Raw genomic sequence first — 19,868 nt, forward strand, 5'->3', positions numbered from 1 at the left:
AGGAGTTCAGACTAACTGCATCATGTACGTCAAACTGGAGCCACAAACATTGGTCATGCTGCAGTTCTCTTAGGAGAATATTGTGTCACTTTTGATACTGAATATAACATCAGTAAAACTTTAAATCTTCAGCTGATTCTTGGCAGAATTAAGTGCAATTCAGATGCTCACTGAAAAAGGTTCCCCAGGGAAGTGGCCACAAACCTGCCAGAGTTCTTGGAGCATCTGGAACCATGCTCTTAGTAAAAAGCTTATTGGTTGCTAGTCCTTTGAGGATCCCTGGTGTTGCTCTTGAAATTTGTATGGAGTATGAGAAGGCACATTTTAAAAGGTTTGACTTGAAAATCTGACTTGGATTAAAAACTACAGTAGCCTTAATGTACTCAGCATGTACTGGGTGAGGACAGTGGGAATTTAACTCAGTTAAAAATACATGTGTTGGATGTTTAAATGGTCTGCAGCTAAATAAATTGTCTTGGTTCTTAAAATAGTAATTTGGATGCAGTTCTATTTTTGTTGAGGCAGGTGCTTCTCTTTCTAGTAAATGAAACTTCACCACAACCTAAGAAGTTGGGAAGATTTTTATTGTAAGTTAGGGTCCCACCAGAGTAGAAGCAGATTTTAATGCTTCAGATGAAAAATCTGGACACAAAAAAAGTTGCAGAAGACAAGAGCTGCTGGCAGTACATTAGGGTGGGCAGGGAAGGATCAGACTTGTCCTTGAAGTTCAGGTTTGTATTAGGATAATGGGATACCCATCTCTGACAAGGACAGTGTTTGCCATGAAGCACTTGTGTGCAGTGGATTCTTGGACCAAGAGACTTGGCCAAAGTAGTTACTAAGCTTTAAGCCATCTTCCATAGCTTAACTCAGACTGTTCATGAAGGGCAACTAACCAGAAAAGGTTGAGGGCTAGTAATTGTGGTTATGCATGAGTTAAATAATGCTGGCTGGTTCAATAAAATTTTAAAAGGGTAGCATTTTACAATGTATTTTTTTTTTTATGGAGACGGTGTTCAGTGCCTGCAGTTTAATAGTGAAGATCCACAGGCCCTGTTAAACCTGAGCTTCACTGAATAAAAAGGTCCCTTTTTACTCCACGTTAGTCTCAGCTCCAAAAGTTAACATAGAGAAAATACAGGTAAGAGAGAGTAGCACTTGCTGAATTCACAATGCTGAGATCTACAATCTGCAGAGGGGAAATAACACTGTCTAGCCTCTTAATCCTAGTAAAATGGGCTTGCACACAGCTAAGAGGTCCTTAACTCTGGTCAGGGTGAGCAAGAACTCAGGTGTGTCCTGGACAAGAACGTTCTGAACTGGCTACCACTAGGTAGTCTGGTACAGGCTATTCTGTATGAGCTGTTCTGCTGTATAAGCCATGTGTGTCTTTGAAGCAGTGCGAATAATACCCAGTGTGTGAAAAACATCAGTGCGGTCCTGGTTCTTGATACAAGCTTTGAGGATGTGTGGCCTTGTCAGAGCCAGGAAATACATGGCCTTATCACCAATAGCAAAAAATCCTACACTCTTCTCCCTCGCTTGTTTCCTGGAGCTGCCTTAGCTGTAGTTCATCTGCTGTTTCCTTCTGCAGTCTCAGGCTTGCAGGTGTAAATCAGGCTTGCATGACTTGCAGACTCAAATAACAGTCCTTGAAGGGACCTTGAAAGATCATCTGGTCTGGCCTGTTGAGGTCTGTGAAAGGTGGCCTCGATTGACATCGGTTTAGTGACACACCGAATGTGTTGAGGGTGCTTTTAGGTCCCTTTGCTGTGTCATTCGTGAAGATGTTACAAGTATCCCAGCAGTAATCCCTTGGGGGGCCCATTTGACACAGCCTGCCAGCCTCAGTAAAACATACTGATCACCTATGAGTCATCCATGACCTGAAGCCATGTTGAAAATAGGTGACTGTGAAAACTCAGTATGACTTTATCAAATTGGTAAGTGCAACAGAAAAATAGCGTGTCAAGAAAGAGCAGTATTGTTTAGCTGGACCTTTGATGCTTTTCCCCATAGCCTCCTCCTCTAGATAAATGTTAAATACAGACTAGATGGAAGTTGTCTGTGAGATGGGCAGGAAATGCAAGGATAGGGTAACATTCTTAGCAAGCAGCATTACTGAAAAGACATTAGTGACAACAGCAGTCGTAGGAAAACAAAGTCAGTGTGATGCTTACAAGATACTCAAGTCCAAAATACTAAACTGTTCCTCAGCTCCATATTTAAAAATAGGTCTGGAAATACGGTTTTCTTACTTACCTTCTCCACAGGATATCAATCTGTGCTATGCACATCAGTCTCATCAGCAAGAAGGGCCTTTAGGGTCTGGTATTCCGACTGTTACTATCGGATTAATGAACTGACTACCGTACACGAGGGGGTTTGAAAGATACTCAGTTGAGAAGATGAAGGCCTGAGGCACTGCCAGTTTCTACTCCTTAAATTTCATCTCAGTCTCACTCCTATCCCTGCCCATAAAGAAAACAAACCAAGAAATCCCTCAAAAAATCCTCTAGACACTACATGTAACCTGCAACTGTGTTATGAGTCAAGAGGTCCACCAATGTTTTTTCAACCTAGGATGCATCAGGTGAAATACAAAGCCATTGAGAAACTAGAACTCCTGGGAAAGTAAGTAATAAAGTAAGTACTTTCTCCCAAGTAAAGCCACAAATATGCTGCAGAGAGCTCCAGCTGTCCTCAGGAAGCCAGGTACCATGCTTTTCCTACATACAGGAGCTTTACAGATTTCTGTCACACTGAGCCTGTTTTTCAGCTGCTTTTACCTCTACTGATGCCCAGGGCTTGCTGAAGGCACCACAGAGCCATCCTCTCTAGAAGCCACATCTCCACAAGTGAATCCCATTTTTTATTTACCTCTCCCCCCTGCCTCTGCTCTTTCTCACCATTCAGAAGCCATGGAGGTACTATGAAATAATTACCCAAAAAGACAGTGAAAAGTCTTTTGCCCAACTGTAGGCTGAATTTGCACTTAAATTGTGTCAGTCATGTAAATTCCAGTGGTGAAAAAAGCTGAACAATGGCACAATTTTACACAGGATGCATATATATTTTATTCTGGGAACAACATTAAAAATTGTTTCTTAGTCTAGAATATCTATACAGAATTCGGGATATAGAGTGCCCTTTTAAAATCAAATTTTTGTCAAATGTACAAAAATATTACAGAGAAACAATTGTTAATCAAAGCACAGTAAATGGATGCCATTTTTCAACAGTTCAAAACAGTCCCTAAACCAGTGCAAATTTTATTGCATTAAGCTTCCCAGCTCACTTAACAGATTCTTAATTTATTCATACTACATCATTTAATCCTTGTTACAATACAATTTATTTTAAGCTCCTAATAGGAGTTTAATGTGCTTCTAAACAACAGCAAACAATCCCTTTTATTTGCACCATTGGTTGATGCAGACTGAAAGAACAAATAAAAACGCCATCCTATCCTCTCACGTATGCATCACGATACACAGCACGGGAGAGCACAGAACTAGAGCCCAATTCAACCACTCAGTTTCAACACTTGCAAGTTAAATGGGTGTTTGTTTTTAAAAAGATCCTTAGTGAAAAGCTGATATACAGAATGTATTTTAAGATTTTTACTAGATGAAAGAAAGAAAGAACCCTTTTGTTGAAAATATACAAATTATGTGAATAAGATTACCTGCTTACTGTTAATAAAATAGGAGTTATCTGTATTGAAATAATGGCTGAATTAAGAGTTTTGAAAAGAGAAAACTACTGAGTGGATTCTTCAGTTCCTTACATTTTAACAATTTGTTTTAAAAATATAATTTCTATTATCTAATTTAATATACATTTTGAAAATATCCCCTATGTTGCAGTTATTCAAGGAAAGCAGTAAACTTAATGAAAGATATATTCCTTTAGATGCAGCAATACAAAAAGCCATTAATTCACAGTTAAAATAGAATATTACTCATTCACAAGTGCAATGTAGCTTGAACTTAACCAATATGAAATTCCACCAGGAAAAAGACTAAGTTACTTGCAAAATTAATTTAGTTTGAAACACATATAGTAAGTAAAACTTTCCATTATAATTGTTTTATCTAAACTTGAATTATATAAAATGTGAAGACAGGATATGATTGTAAGTAACATACAAATGCTTCTAGTAACATGTAAAAGCTGATACCAGTTACTGTGCCAACACTGCAGCCACATCAGTCTCCTAGGCCTAAAGGGTTTTCAAAATCTTTAGGTTTTGGTGATCTGCCAGAATAAATAATAAAGAAAAACTCTGTGACATAAAAATCCTGATTTTAAACATTTAAGACCTCATTTGTTATTTTAACTCCACAAAAAAACCAGCTCTTCTCATGTGAGCACACAAGCTGCATACGTAACTGATTTATAGCTGGGTGAAAGGTCTAAGATAGTACCTTAGCACAACAGGCTGCAGTTCAACATCCTTAGGGAAACAATTCTAGGAAGCTTCTCTTTGAAAACTGTTCTTCCAATACAAACTTTCTAAGTTCTTGGGCATACCTGAAATGTATTGTTTGCATCCACTTCTGTTATCAGGTTGTTTTACACCCTCATTTTGTGCACACATTGCGTATTTTGAAGTAAATGCTGATTGGCAAATGTTTTCTTCAGGTTCTTGGGAATTAGACACATAAATAAATAGACACAAAAGAATCATCTCCTGACCACTGGCTGTTGAGATACTAGAAAAAGTATGTGGAGACAAGAGTTTCACAAGTGAGCAAAATGCTACTGCTCTTCTGCTTATATTGACCTAAAAACAGAACCAAAATCCAGCTTATCCTCATCCTTCCTTCACAACACTTTGCTCAGATCAGTAATGCTTTATGGATTTAGATAAATTTGGATTCCTAGGAGCTGGGTGTCAAACAAGTTAGAAGCATTTGTATGTAATTACGTCATCCCCATGTAGCACAAGAAGTTCATCCTGTCAACTAAACTGCAGAGGTGTGCCTGTAGTGCCTAATGTTCAGAAGAACAAAAAGTGTTTGCAATGCATTCACAAAACTCTTCCAAAACTTTTCCCTGGTTATTTTTGGCCAGATTTTGTGAAACTCACTTTTTCCCCCAAAAAAAGCATCTGAGATGAAAACAAACTGCTTTCAGAGGTGTCCCTTTTCATCTGAGCTATGGATTACATCAAATACCCAACTGATTAGTTAGCTACTCTAAAACCTAAGCACTAAAAACTTATATAAAAAGGATAAGTTCTTCCTTTTTTATTCTATATCAAAGAATCAATTCCAATTTGCAGATTCAAGATTTCAAGTAGCTACATGCAGGACTTCTCCCACTCTGAAATCCAAGTGCCTACACCAGGTGTAGGTTAAATCCAAGTACCTACACCAGGTTCATTTGTAGTGTACAAAAATGCCAATATGCAAGAGCAAATCAAAGCAAGTTCAATTCTGCATCTGCCCTTTTCTCCTCTGGCTTTGCTTCTGTTGGGTTTTTTTTTGTTTGTTTAGTGTATATAGCTGGGAAAGGTTTAGCAAGTAACACAATAGATGTTGTGACACAATCTGCTTTGCTGTCTTTGCAATACTATGAACTTATTAATCGATATTATCAGCAACAGATGAGAAAGTTGTTTGGAAATGAAGATGACGTGTTTACAGAAACTAGTTAATAATAATATTATTTACTATGTTTTAAAACTGTTTGGATGTCACATATCTAAAACAGTACTCTCCAGACAGATTTTCCTCGACATTTAATGAGCTGGGAGAATTTAAGGGTAACTGAAACCTGATTAATTGCAAGTTGCATCACATAATCACGTGGTTTGTCCATTTAACACTCAAAAATAGTTTTTGTGTAGCTGTCTGTTGAAAAATAATGTAGAGTTTTACAGAAAAATTTGCTGGCTTTGATTTGTAGAAATATTAAGTTGTTTGGACCAATGCTTTAGACAGACTTTAATTTTAGAAGTATGGAACCATGTCGATTATCTAACTGGAAAAGAGAGGAAAAAATGAAGAATCAAGGACTGTTATTTAATTGTTATGTAAGTCAGATATTAGCAAGCAACTATGCATAAACCCAAAGAATAAAGAATTTTAAAAAAAATATATATCATTGTGTGCTTTCTTGTTTTAGTTGTTGAGAAAGCACAATAGTTTTATCAGGAGAGAATCTGTCCAGGTAATATCCCCATGTTAACATAGGATCAGCACTTTTAGACAAAATACAAGGCATCATATGAGCCATATTATCAGTCTATGACATAAATATATTTTGTCATAAATAGTGCAAATCCCTTGTTTTCACCTCATGAAAAAAAAATTTATTTTATTGTTTCATGTAAAAAATTGTTCCAGACAGATCTTCATCCCTCATCATTATGAAGAATGAAAATTTTTAAAAGTAGTATCAAGTAAATACATTCATATCCAGATGCAAGTAATATTTTAAGCTATGCTCCTTTTACATGCTACAAATATCTCTTCTCTATGAATTACTCCATTGTAAAAGCCACACCACTAACTTTCAGCAAAAACCTGGAATAAATCTTATCATATTCTTCAAGTAACAGAAACACTTAAACTGTTGACCAGTATCCAAGCTCTTCTTGCCAAGACTATGACTACTGCAGTCAATTAAATATGTCAGGTGAGGAAGTGTCTTATCTTCGAGAAGCAATACATCTTTTCAGATCATGAACATAAGCACGTCATTTCTGCTAATATACATCCTGAAGATACATTTATAAATACATCTTAATTGAAATATTGAATCTGGACTATCAGTGCAAAAATATTAACCCACAGGCTAGTATGAAACCAAGGAAGAGGGTGATAAAGAATTTGAGGAAGACCCCTCTTAAGCACACATGCAAAGAGTATAAAGCATAGTTTTTTTTCAGGCAGTAGCTGTTGACATTTCTTGTGTGTATTCCAATACCATTTGAGCTCCCAACATGATTTTTTTGGAAGCCATCCATTTCTGAGCTGCTTTGTGTTGAAGCCTATCCTTCTTTGGAGAAAGCAGCCAGTACAGGACCTTATAGTTTATCAGATAGAGAATACAGGAAAGTTGAGTGCAAGTCTCTGTTTTCTCACAGCTGTAGACACACATTTTGAAAAGGTCAGCAAAGGTAATTCAGAATACTGACAAGAGTCAGGAGAAGGGTAGCAGTTTAAGGTACTGTGATCTGAGTAACTGCGTTGCAGCTTCCAATCCAAGGTTTCAAATATTTACATTCATACAACCATACCACACACTAACAAAAGGATCCCTGTCTAGGTAAAGGTAATTTTAAAGAAGCATTGAAGAATCTGAGCACTGGAAAAGTACTTCATTAAAATACACCAATATTGGTGGCCCTTAAGAAAGTCACCAACTATAGACTGCTGTTTCGTCATCAGCTTTTTTAACAACTTGATATTGTGGAGGAAAATTTTGAGGAAATTAAAGCATATATTTAGGGGAAACACAGATTAACCATTGAAACAAATTCATAATTTTAAAACATTTTGACATACTTTAGAATGTGCCTATGAGATGAATGAGAGGAATATATATTGCAGCTCAATGAAACTGGTTTGACAAATTGCTCAATTAACACCATTTGAGACTGAAAAGTGTATAAGTCATCACCACGCTCCTCGGTTTGTTCACCTCTGCTTTCGTCTCTCCACAGTTTGGTGTGCATCTTCCTTGTTTTTATATTAAAGGTGCTCCAAAGCACTTCCTGCAACACTCAACCCTGCTGCTTGGTGGAACGTCTATTCTCTGCATCTTTTCAAGAACTTCCTTTGGTAGTTTCTTAAGTGCAAGTCTGTATTCACTATCAAAGACCTCTGAAATAGAAAAAGCACAGCTGAGGTTACTTAAAAACACTGTAAAATGCACACTACTGTTCCTATAAATGCTTTTGGTGATTTTTATATAGTAACAAAATTCTCTTTGTTAACTAGATGCTAAATATTTATTTTTGCAAAATGCATCTTTCAAGAGGATCTGAGAAGCATCTCCATAAGATGGTGTGGCACCACAACACATCACAGTGAATGCCCTTCATTGCTTCTTTCACAGTTCAATTTGCCTGTTCCCAATTCCCCCATCACATTCCATAAGGGAGTCACTTGGATTGTGTAGTACCAAATAGAAGACAAGACAGCAGAGATCAGGAGAGGGTGGGAAATCAGGTGTTTAAATAACACAGGTCTGATGTGTGGGCTGGAGAAGGATGGACAAGACAGAATGCTTTCAGACATGAAGAATTAAAACTTCAAGCTCTTAAAATACTCTTTGTTTAAAGGGACTCATTACTGGTCCAAATTAATGGTTCCATCTGAATTACATTTACATAAAAGCAACGCCTAAAGACTGACAGTAGAGAATTTTTCATAAAACATAACTGAATCTTAGAAACAGATTTTATACACTAGCTTTCATGTAAAATATCCACAGGGACTATACATTTCACAGTATTTTTTACTTACCCATGTCAATGTTTTCTCTTCCAAGAGACACCAGAGACAGGAAAAGAATTTCCCTGTAAAAACTCCTAGGGGAATATTTTGAAGGATGAGTTAATGAAAGAATCAACTATGCTGTTTACAAAGTCAATATTGAAGACTGCCATTATGTACTTTCTGCAACTGTTCTGGTAACCTTGCTTGTGAAGAAAGTGACCAATCTACAGGACTACTAGCTTAAGGTTTACTAATGTCTGAATACTTTTACTTGATGCAGAAAGCCATATTATTGCCAAATCCTAGTAGTTACTTTTTCTATGAAAAAATCCTCTGCCATTGCAATGCCTAACAAACAAGAAATACTAAATTAACCATCACTTTGTTATTTATTATTAATTCATTCCTGCCTGACCATGAAGCAATGTTTAGGTGAAGATTTCTTTCAGATCACCCATAGTTTTGTTTTTTATTTCAGAATTTCATGGCCAATCTCAGAAATAGATGTCATTAAATAATCAGATTTTTTTACCCCTAGTGGAAGTTCATAAAGATGTTTCTCTAGATAAAGATGCAGATCAGTTTCTGTTTCTTTTTAGTAACTACAAAACACAGAAATAAAGATGACCTATCATGACAGACTTCAAAAACACCTTGTATCTGGTGTAATTTACTTCAGAGTCTGTGCTTTTGTACAAAGCCTTCCTTGAACTACAGTGCAGGTTACAAAGGACAGTAATTATTTACATATCTCCCTCTCTTTGTGGCTTACACTACGTCCACTTTTCATTGCCAGCACTCCAGGCTGCTAAAATTTCAGAAGATATAACTAGGGAGAATATTCCACACACTGCAACAGGATGCTGTACACTTGTATTTATCAATTTGCTAGATCTGGAACAACATCAAAATCTGTGAAATTAATACCTGCATTTTTCTTACTCATTGTAAAATGTCCATTTTTATTAAAGTATCACATTCACCCATTTGATCTGGATGGACTATGCATCTGAATATGGAGTGCATCTGTTTGTAAACAAAGGCATAAAAAAATACACATGGTTTTTGGTGGGCACAAATGAAACTGAATCTTCCCCAGAGATCCTTATGAAATTATCAGTATGAAATGTATACAGTCTGATCTTATTTAATTTTTAGTGGGGAGGAACTAAGAAGAGATTATGCCTTTACCTCTGTCGTTTCACATCTGGTTTAACTTTCTGCAGGAGGAGGTTGATTGGCTTAATAACATCATTGTGTTGAATACTTAGTTTGATGTTCTCTAACAAAGTGTTTGTTGCCTGCTGATCTTCTGCCAGTGTGGAGGGTTTCTTTTCAGAAGAATCTGGGAAGTGGAACCGTACAGACTATTACAGCAGTAAAAATTTATTTTCACTTTAATAAGCAGAAGTATTTCCAAAAGAGAGATACACAGAGAACTTCTACTCAATCTACATAGGTTTGTTATAATGGAAGGACCTTGTCTGCTTATAGTCTTCACTCAAAGGTAACTTTACCCAGAAGTTGCAGGATGCATCAAGTATCCATGTACAAGAGGTTTCACATGACAGAGAAATACAAGAGACTGAAGAGTATCAAGCATGTTGCCTGTGATGTCTGGTTAGCTCAGTTTTATTGCTGAACTTAAAAATAGGGTTCACTCCAACAACATTATTGTTACACAAGGGAAAAGAAATAAAATGGAAGTGCCACTTTTCTTAGCAAATAAAATTTTCTTATCAAAGCCCTTCTTAAAAGCGACCTACAATTAACTGACAGCTTTGGGACACATACTGAAAGATAATGCACAGCTGAATCAACCAGGAATGAAAATGAACAAGACATTTACCATCACGATTTGTTACTTAAAATGCCACATTCAGAATAACACTGAACTACTATTTTCTGGAAGACAATGGGAATAAAAAGTCCATGTACTTGCACAGAAATAAGTTCACAGATTAGGCAGTGAGTACATGGTGTGTAAATGAATTGCAGATGAAGCCTAGTAAGCTTCACCACAACAACATGATGTTTTCATAAAATTGACATATATGATGCTTTACAAATAGAACTTTGTGTTTTCAGAATATTTTCTGACACTGCTATATGGCCTATATCTATATATCTATATATCTATATATCTATCTATCTATCTATCTATCTATCTATATATATATATATGTATTTAAGCATCTTCATTCATGGCTAGATGATTTGGGGATGTTTTTCACCTATAATGGTTACATCAATATGCTCTGTAGAATCTGAGGGAAATAACACATCTTGTTCTGTGCTCTTGACTGTAATCTTCTGATCAGTCTCTTTATTTTTAGGACATTTCTTTTTTATTTTTAGGACATTTCAGCAAACCCCTTTTAATTCCTTAGAACCAAAATTAGCACACAACATAGTTTTCAGCATCATTTTCAAAAGTTAAAATATGGATTTAGAAGGTTTAGGTCAACAAAGTTTTTTTGATGATCAGAAGTAAGGAAATCCTTAAGCTCTTATAACCAGTCTGCCTGTTTTTATGCTATACAAGGCTTTCCTTCTTACTTGTTTACAGTCAAGAGGGGTTCCAAATGTACCTATCTATTAAAGGGACTGGTGATGTTTCATTAATTTACAGAAATAAAAGATACTTTTTTGTAATATAGCCTTCTTGTACATGCCTGCATAGCTATTATCAAGTAATGCAGTGAAACATTTGAATCAAGTCAGGCTTATTTAGCACCACATCTTGAGCAATCAGCAATTCCTCCCATCCTGTAAGTGTATGATGTGATGAGCAGATCAAATTCAGTTTCACTGCTCATTTGATACCCAGACTATGTGAAGTACCTAAGGGATTGAAGACGCTTCACATACTAAAAAGTACTGCAAACTGATGGGCTGTGTACACTTCAGCCACAAAAAACCAATGGTTTCCTTCCATAGTCTCTTTTCCCTCTATTTGCTTTACTTACTGAGATTTCTCCAAGATATATATAGGGGCTCCCCTGGCTCTTGGTGGAGGTTGATATTGTCCCATAGAAGATGGATGTATACTAGCTTGCTGTCTTGAGCAAGGGATGTCAAAGGAAGCTAAAACACATGAGGAAAGGAAATACATTTTAAAAACACCACTACAGTGTAACATTATTTTAAAATCCTGCTCTTTTATTTTTTTTGCAAACAGAGAAGGTGAACTTTATTTAACTTGAATCTAACAGGAGCAGATGTTATCTTCTACAGTAAACTGCACTCAACCACAGCAGTCACAAGTACTGCAACATTTAATTACCTTTTTTATGAAGACCATTTCATTTTCTACAGGCATCTCAAGAAAGCATTTATCAGTATATATCTGGAAATATCTTTCGTGCACCAGACATCATACTTGATCTGTACTACTAATCATACCATATTGCAATATTTTCTGACCTGATGAACATTTTGGTATGCATGTCTACATGTTGACTTTCCCAAAAAGCAGAAAGAATCTTCATATGAATCTTCAAATATGAACTCTTTATTTCCATTAAAAATATATGTTAGTCAAGACAAAACATGTAATTATTTTATAAAATTAAGTGCCTCTGTAATCACTAATACAATAAGAATTGTATTAAGGCAAGAAAAACTTACCACTTAACATGTCTATTTAAATAATAATTATATGATAATATGTCCCATCTTGCTGTTTTCCTGTTAATGCACTGTGGTTTTACAGGATGCTTTAGATTTCATTAGTATCATCTTCAACTAAATTTCTTGGAAAATTTTTCTCAGTTCTAGGTGGGTGTTTTTTTGAAAATTGAGGGAAAGAATTTTAAAGTTGAAGTGTGTAGAAGTAGATAGGAAAACACTACTTTTTTGGCATGCATCAGGTACAAATACATATTTAATTTCAGTTTGTACCAATACATAAAAATTATATTGGTTTCAATCTACTCCTTTAAATCAGAAAGGCAAAATACTCACAAGATAGATCTGGTCTACATTCTTTTGTTCTAGTCATGTACTAATGAAACTCAGTGGAGTTTGAATAGAAAAACCTGTTCTTGAAAGAAAACAAAAAATACTGCCCAGTAACTTTAAAGATCATAAACTCAAGTGTATAACTCACTCTCTGTGTATTGCAATATATTACAATTTTTGAGTTCTTCACAAATATATGTAGTTTCTTCGGTGAATCTTACACTCTGGCTTTTTAAAAGAGACCATCTTGACTAGGATTTGAAGACTGTTTTCACACATCTCCCTTCAAGAATCCTTGTGGGAAAACAAACCTATCTACTTGTATTAGAAAGAATTTCCAAGAACTCAGCTATTCAGGAACTACTTACCCAGTTGTTCTGAACCAAGCTCCCCGACCTAACGCACTGTAAAACCTGCTGCTCTTACGCGAGGCAGCCATTTACCTGCACTCCCTCATTGCAGTGTTCAGATGTTAGAATGAGTCCAGGTAAGTTGCTGGGCAGATCCAACCGTTGGAAATACCAGACTAGGTTCCAGAAGATTATGGGGTGTTGATTGATGAATTTGGATGTATGAATTACTTGCTCTCCCTCATTCTCCAACAGTGATTCAAGCTCCTTGTGCAGAACCAAAGGGCTCAAATAGGGTACAGATACAGGGGCAGGGTTAGGTTGTTTTATTAAAGGATCCTAAAAACAATATGCACAAAAAAAAAAAAAGTTTTGGTTTTTCGGTTTTCTTTGTTTGTTTGTTTGTTGTGGAGTTTTTGTTTTGGTTTGGTTTGGTTTTTTTGCTTTTGCTCTTTTACTAAATCAAAGATTTTTCTTCCAGAAATACTTTTCAGGATTACTTTTCCTGGAAACCTTCACTGCAGAGTTTCTTTTGACACTTGGAAGAAGCCTCTGGAGCTAGTGAACACACAGTAACTTTAAAGGCACCAGCAGTTTTGACTGTTGGGCATTTCTTAATTTTAAAGATCAATCACCTAGGCTTTCTCTATTATGTGAACAAGAAAAAAAATGCTAATTTGTTAGAACTTGTTCCTGATTGTGCAGTTTCAAGCTATCTAAGCTGGTAGCCAGTACCAAGCCTGCAGGAATGGAAATTGAAGAGAAATGTCAGTAATTATATGAGCCATGGAACTGAATCATGACTTCACATGTTAAGGCAGCCTCTAGAAAATAACATGTACTAAGAGAGAGGAGAAACACTTTTTTTCACAAGAAAGGTAAGAGTCTCAATGCTGCCTCTTACCTTCTCCCATCCACTCAACAGGTAAACCTAGCAGAATATACAGTAGGAGTGTAAATAAATGCACAGGATGGAACAATTTTTCATTCTTGCAAAGTGCTGCACTATTGCGTTTAGTCAGCTGTCAGAGTTGCTTTACTATTGAATTTCCAGTTTTACAAAGATAAAGACTAGCTTCATTCTGTTAGAGATAATATTTCAAATCAAGTAGAATTGTTCATTTGACAAAGTATTGGAAAAGCAATTTTAGATTACCTGAACTAAAATTTTTTTTCAGTAGTTAGAAAGTGAAAATACACTTGGCCATTCCCATTCCCCAAATGGGCAAGAATGCTAGTAGTAGAATATTATTAAGTTCATTGTCTTCAATATTTTTCTCTCAACTGAATATACAGCTTCTAGACTTACCACAGCTTCCTGTAAACTATTTGGAAGACTAACAGTTGAAATGCCATGAGATGGTCTCTGGGAGAGATCAATGTTTTGCAGTGGACCTCCCACACTGTGGCTCCGAGTCAAAGACACTCCCCTTTTTGGTGGATTATTGTCATGTGTCTTCATGGCAGTGGGATCTGTAGTCTGTTCTTCTGCCAAATCCCTGTGTGAATTTTAGAAGAAAATATGCTAAAATTTCAGCATTTCTATGGCAACAGGAAGGAAGCAGAGAAAAGGCTGCCAAGTGAAGATTCCAAACCAATTTTCTCTATTAATAAGAAACTGTATTTTCCCAGTTAAGTCCACTGTTTAGGGAACACAAAACAAAATGCCTCTCAGACCAGTACACACATCCCTTCAGAAAAGCAGCTAGGTATAACCTAAGATATGAATCTGAAAGTGCTGCAGTTCTGTACAAAAACCACTGCTCTTGTACAGCTTTACCTTGCTTAAAAAAACAATCCACAGTTTTGCCAATCTATGAAGATTATCTTCTTTTGACTATGCTCATCTTTACTTCTTCTTCCCTTTATGTTCTAAGTGCCATAAACAGAACAACAATATAGCAGAATGCAATTTAAAATTGCATACCGAAGTAATAATAATAAAAAAATTGTGTCAACTCCATCCAGCAAGCTAATTTAAGTAAACTCAGGCTTGTCAGATTTAACACATGCAATCAAGACATTTGCAGACCTGGGAATATTTGTTCTGTGCTCTTTATAATTATAATGGATAAAATTACAACTTCAACTACAAGTCTGAAGAAAAAACAAAGTGAAACAGAAAGTGTCTGCTTCCATACAGTCTAGAGAGAGAAGAGATTATTTACAGGTGACTTTCAGTCCTAAATTTTACTTTAGTTAAAAACACATTGTCATCAAAATTTAGATGTTAATATGAGCAATACCACCTTTAATTTTTAGTGTATTAAGACTAACTACTATTGTATTTATATAAGTTTTAGTTGTCTGACACAGGCATTAGTTCATTACTCTCAGGTACTAACACTCCAGAATTTCAAACTGAATGATGATTAAAAAAACCTGAAACAATTACAACAAAATGTAACCAATCCTAGCAAAAAGGTCAGAGTTCATAGCAGAATTATTTCAGTTCTTCCCTCATCCAACATGACACCTTCCCCTTAATGCTTTTTTTCCTCAACTGTTTCAAAAGGGGCATTGCTTTTCAGAGTTTCAGTTTTACATAGGTTTCGTTTGGCATAGAACACAAGCTCAGCAAAAGTATTGAGTGCTCCCAGAACTTTCCCTCAAGCAAAGTGTTCCAGCAAATGGACTTATTTTTCCCCACAATGCAGTGTCCTTCTTATGAAATTATACATACAAAGAAAGGAAAAGCAATGCTTGAATTTCTGTGTGAGTTTAAAAGGTGACTGAGTTTTAACCACACTGAGTAGAGGTTTTACATATTGATCAGTAGCAGATGGACATGAAGTTTCATTTCTACAGATGTATCTCTAGAACCTAATCACTTGGTGGAATGAATTCACTTCAAACTGATAAAACCATGCTTAAAACATGCAAAAGGTGAGAAAGGAGAGAGATGATCCTCAAGTTCTTCACCACATTTGGTATAAAAGCCAACCTTGTATGTGTGGAAGAACTGATGCATTTCTGACAGAGCTAACTATCCTGTTTTACCTACCCTTTCTCAGCTGCAGAGCTGGTTTCTTCAGCTATGGTGTGGCTGGACTGCAGGTGATCTGAAAAACTGATCAAGTCAGCAACAGCTGGACTGGTCAACAGTTTCTGCTCCAGAGGATCTGTGTTTAATGGAAGGGTGCCACTCTGTAAACTATCTCCTGAGGTACTTTGCTTCAGGAAAAAGCTAAAGTTAAAACGTGAAAGGGAGGAAGAAAAATACAAAGATAAAGATAGAAGCATAAAATAATAAAGTTATTATTTTCTACAATTGCTTTTCAAAAGTAGCAAAAAAAGGAAACAACATTAAAGAACTTGACTACAGGACATAAATTTCATCCTACTCTCACCCCTGCAACTTACACAGGCAGAGTAAATTAACACATAGAGAGATTTGATCTGCAAAAGAAGATATCCTACACTGGACATAAATCATTAGAAGTCACCTTTGTTTGTCACAGTTTCAAATCAGCAACAGTGTATTAACAGGTGACACATCACTGAAAATAGTTGCTCTGGTAATGTGACACTATAGACTACACAATCATACACCATTATAAGCACATGACAACACGAATGCGTCTTGCTTTGCCAAGTCTCTGAAGTACACACTCTACAGTTAATACAGATGTTCAATTTCTGCATTGGAGAACACTAGTGGAACCTCTGCTTCACAGCAATAACCCCTACAGTGAGAACGGGAACTTGAAATTAAGTTCAATTTTTCACAGTGCAACTAAAAGAGGTTAAAAACAGCAAGCAGAGAAGCTTAAACTGGAGAAACAATAAGCTGCAGCATCTGGAACTAAAAGCTGATAGCAAATCTGGTTTGGGAAAAATTCTTTGCTGATTTAAAAACCTCTTAATATGCTTTTATAAAGTTTAAAGTTCATAGGCTTTGTTTTAACATCAAAACAAATTAAAACTTACACCTTCTGTATAGTTATGCTTACAAAGAAAATATGAAATGAAAAAGTGATAAAAAATGCAACCACTACTTTGGGTTTTGGCTGTTTTAAAATGCAACTCAATAGTTTACACAACTTAAAATTTCCTTCACTACAATCACAAGCACTGAATAGGCAGTATCATTCTTTCTAGTACATCTAGATGGGGAAAGATATCGAAGATCCTCTTGTGAAAAAATACAACCATGCACAGCTTCAAAGGCAGAAATGGAGTATCTATAAAATGCACTGACCTTGCAGAGCCACGAAGGTCTTTAAATTCAACATTAAGCAAAGGTAGGAAGGTACTTTTACAGAAAGGGCAGGTGGTGTTCAAGTTTGAGTCATCTGCTGTCCACCCAGCCATGATTTCTTCATCATAAACCAAAGCATCACAAGCTCTACATTGAGAGCAGCTTGACATCAAGACCTAGAACAGTAAAGTATTAATATCATCAAGGTTTTTTACAATTGTTTTTTTATAGGCTTAGTATCCACAGAAGTTTAACAGGTATCAGAAGGGCAGTGAGGAGAAATGAGTTCACCACTTCTTTCTCAACATAATCAGAATTATCTCATCCACATTAACATTTACCCATGAAATGAAGATATTAATAATTTATTTCTGACATGGAAGAAACATTGCCATAAAAGGCTACAAATTTAGCATTTGCAATTGCTTGCTTCTATGAAGACTTCAGCATATACAAATTGCTTTGAATTGTATAAGTAAATGCATGTGTACTTATCCAAAAGAGGAAAGAAATCCCACAAAACCAATCAAACACAAAATAAACCTTTATAATAGTGTGGTGTGTTGACCCTGGCTGGATGCCAGGTGCTCACCAAAGCCATCCTAGCAATCTTCCTGTTCAAGTGAATAGGGGAAAAAAATATGACAAAAGTCTTGTGAGTCACGATAGGGACAAGAGGATCACTCAGCAATTATTGTCACAGGCAAAACGAACTTGACTAGTGGAAATTTATTTAATATACTGCCAATTAAAAGTTTAAGTAGGGCAGTAAGAAATTACCCCCAAATTTTAAAACACCTTCCCTCTATCCCTCCCTTCTTCTCAGGCTTTACTTTAATTTCTGACTTCTCCACCTTCTTCCCTGAAATGGCACATGTGAATGGGGATTGTGGTCAATTCATCCCACGTTTTTCTGACACTTTCCTCCTAACACTCCTCTATGTATCTGAAATCTGAAAGTATCTACAGGTAATAACTAAAACAGAGAACCATACTAAAACATTATTTCATTTGGTTTGGCTGGGATAGAGGTAATTTTCTTGTTAGTATTCTTTATAGTCTTGCGTTTCATACTGGTAACTAGCTCCATGTTACTTGGTAACACTCCAGTGTTTTAATATTGCTGCATTAATTATAGAGCTTTATACATCAACATGGACTTTTTCATTATGTGCACAACTCAGCCTGTGAGAGGACACGGCCAGGACAGCTGACCTCAGCTGAACAAATGACTCTGTGTTACATCAAGTTCAGAGATAAAACTGTGTGTTTTTCCAAGGTGTCTTCCTTGAGGTGTCAGGGTGCAGACTACTCTCTGCATTACTGTACTTTTTTTGGTTATGTGTCCCTCTTGATTTTTTTCTGCAAAATTAATGTATTAAATTGTCTTTATCTCAACCCTCAAACTTTTTCCTTTTGCCCTTTCAATTCTGTTTCCCATTTAAAGGGTATTAAGCAAATACCTGTGTGAGGGCTTTGGCGCTGTCTGTGGCCAACTCATCACAATTATTTAGTAACAACACAATTTTCATAAGGAAAATAAAATTTAAACCCCTCAAAAGATTCTGTTTCATCTCTAACTTCTCTTTCACTTCAAGTTTGGACCCTTCCCTCAACAACTTTTTCTCTCTCTAAGTAATGAATGCATAAAAGTATTTAAGACACTTTTTTAAAGCTGCTGTCACACTCCAAGCTACAAGTATTAAGCATCTCTGCAGTAGAAACAAGGAAAAAAATGTTTTGAAAAAGCCAACCACAATGCAATTAAATAGGTAATTAATGTATATAGTACTGTTGACTATAGCTTTCATCTATGAGTTCATTAATCTTACCTCCATTGCATAGTTCTGGAAAATGCTGGATAAACTAGTATTATGTGAAGAGCTGTGCTCTGATTTCTCAGAATCTAGAACTTTCATACTTTTTGGGAATGAAACTTCACCTGCACAAAAAGAGTAATTTGAGTTTTGTATTCAAGCAAAGAATAATTAATCCATTCCCAAAGAAAATCTCGACTGTTCAACCAAGGCTGGAAAATTGTACCAAAAGATCTCCAAAGATACAAGTATCTATAACTCATTGACATTACAATTACAATATAGATAAATATAATGTTTGTGATGTAACATTTCAAGGTTATTTTTCTAACACAATAAACCACAGATTAGTAAAAGAAAAACACAAAAAAATAGACTGGTAAAGAGCAGTAAGATTGCTCAATGTATATTGACCAACTCTAAAAAGTTAGTCATGATTTCTTGAATAATACAACCACATGTAAATAGCAAATGTAAGGACAGCATCAGGTGAGGTGTATGATACCAAAACTTGCCATTATTGCACTTAGATTTTCAGTGATTAACACTGCACTAAAACAAATATTCTTTCTTTGGTAATTCTAGGTTTTATGGTTATGAGCCCTGTCCAGGAAAAGGGGAAAGGGAGTTGGAATACATTCACCAGAAGGAAATGATTGGAATCACTTTTAGAAGGCAAAATTATCAAAAATTTTTTTACAAGCCCGAATTTTTCTGTGTAAAAAATCACCACCAGTATCCCCGCATCATAAAGAAGGCTCCTCTGTTTTTTTCAGCTCAAGATTATGTCTGTTAACAAATTTTACATACCCTTTTGTCTGCCTCCCTTTATAGTTACCTCTTACAACCCTCCTAACTGGAAATGGAAATGGAAGATACCTTGTCAAGATTTTGTGATAGAGGGCCACCTTATCTCCAGTATGCAAGATAGTTCTTCCTCTCTTGATGCCGACAGCTTTACAATATTTGCATCACTGCAGTATTCTATTCAAAGAGACCTAAACCACCCTCACAGCTGGTTCAGAAACACATTTTTTTTCTCCAAATAAGAATCAAACCTAACTGAATTAAATCTGAACTG

General features: G+C 36.0%; 1 protein-coding gene across 4 annotated transcripts in view; it reads right to left on the reverse strand.

Moving 5' to 3' along the window:
* Positions 1–3,052: 3,052 nt before the first annotated feature.
* The window catches only part of DENND4C (DENN domain containing 4C), a 72,297-nt gene continuing 55,481 nt past the window's right edge, over positions 3,053–19,868 (reverse strand). For all 4 annotated transcript variants that reach the window (XM_086867578.1, XM_086867577.1, XM_086867579.1 and 1 more), the window contains 9 exons: positions 18,803–18,912; positions 16,971–17,146; positions 15,774–15,956; positions 14,079–14,268; positions 12,863–13,108; positions 11,426–11,543; positions 9,648–9,801; positions 8,484–8,548; positions 3,053–7,838 (listed from right to left, as the gene is read on the reverse strand). In XM_086867578.1, coding sequence (XP_086723704.1) covers positions 7,702–7,838; positions 8,484–8,548; positions 9,648–9,801; positions 11,426–11,543; positions 12,863–13,108; positions 14,079–14,268; positions 15,774–15,956; positions 16,971–17,146; positions 18,803–18,912 — 1,379 coding nt within the window. In that variant the 3' untranslated portion in view covers positions 3,053–7,701. The remainder of the gene's footprint in view (positions 7,839–8,483; positions 8,549–9,647; positions 9,802–11,425; positions 11,544–12,862; positions 13,109–14,078; positions 14,269–15,773; positions 15,957–16,970; positions 17,147–18,802; positions 18,913–19,868) is intronic.

This window comes from Cyanistes caeruleus, chromosome Z, assembly GCF_971803275.1.
Source record: "Cyanistes caeruleus chromosome Z, bCyaCae1.hap1.1, whole genome shotgun sequence".
Classification (NCBI taxonomy): Eukaryota; Metazoa; Chordata; class Aves; order Passeriformes; family Paridae; genus Cyanistes; species Cyanistes caeruleus.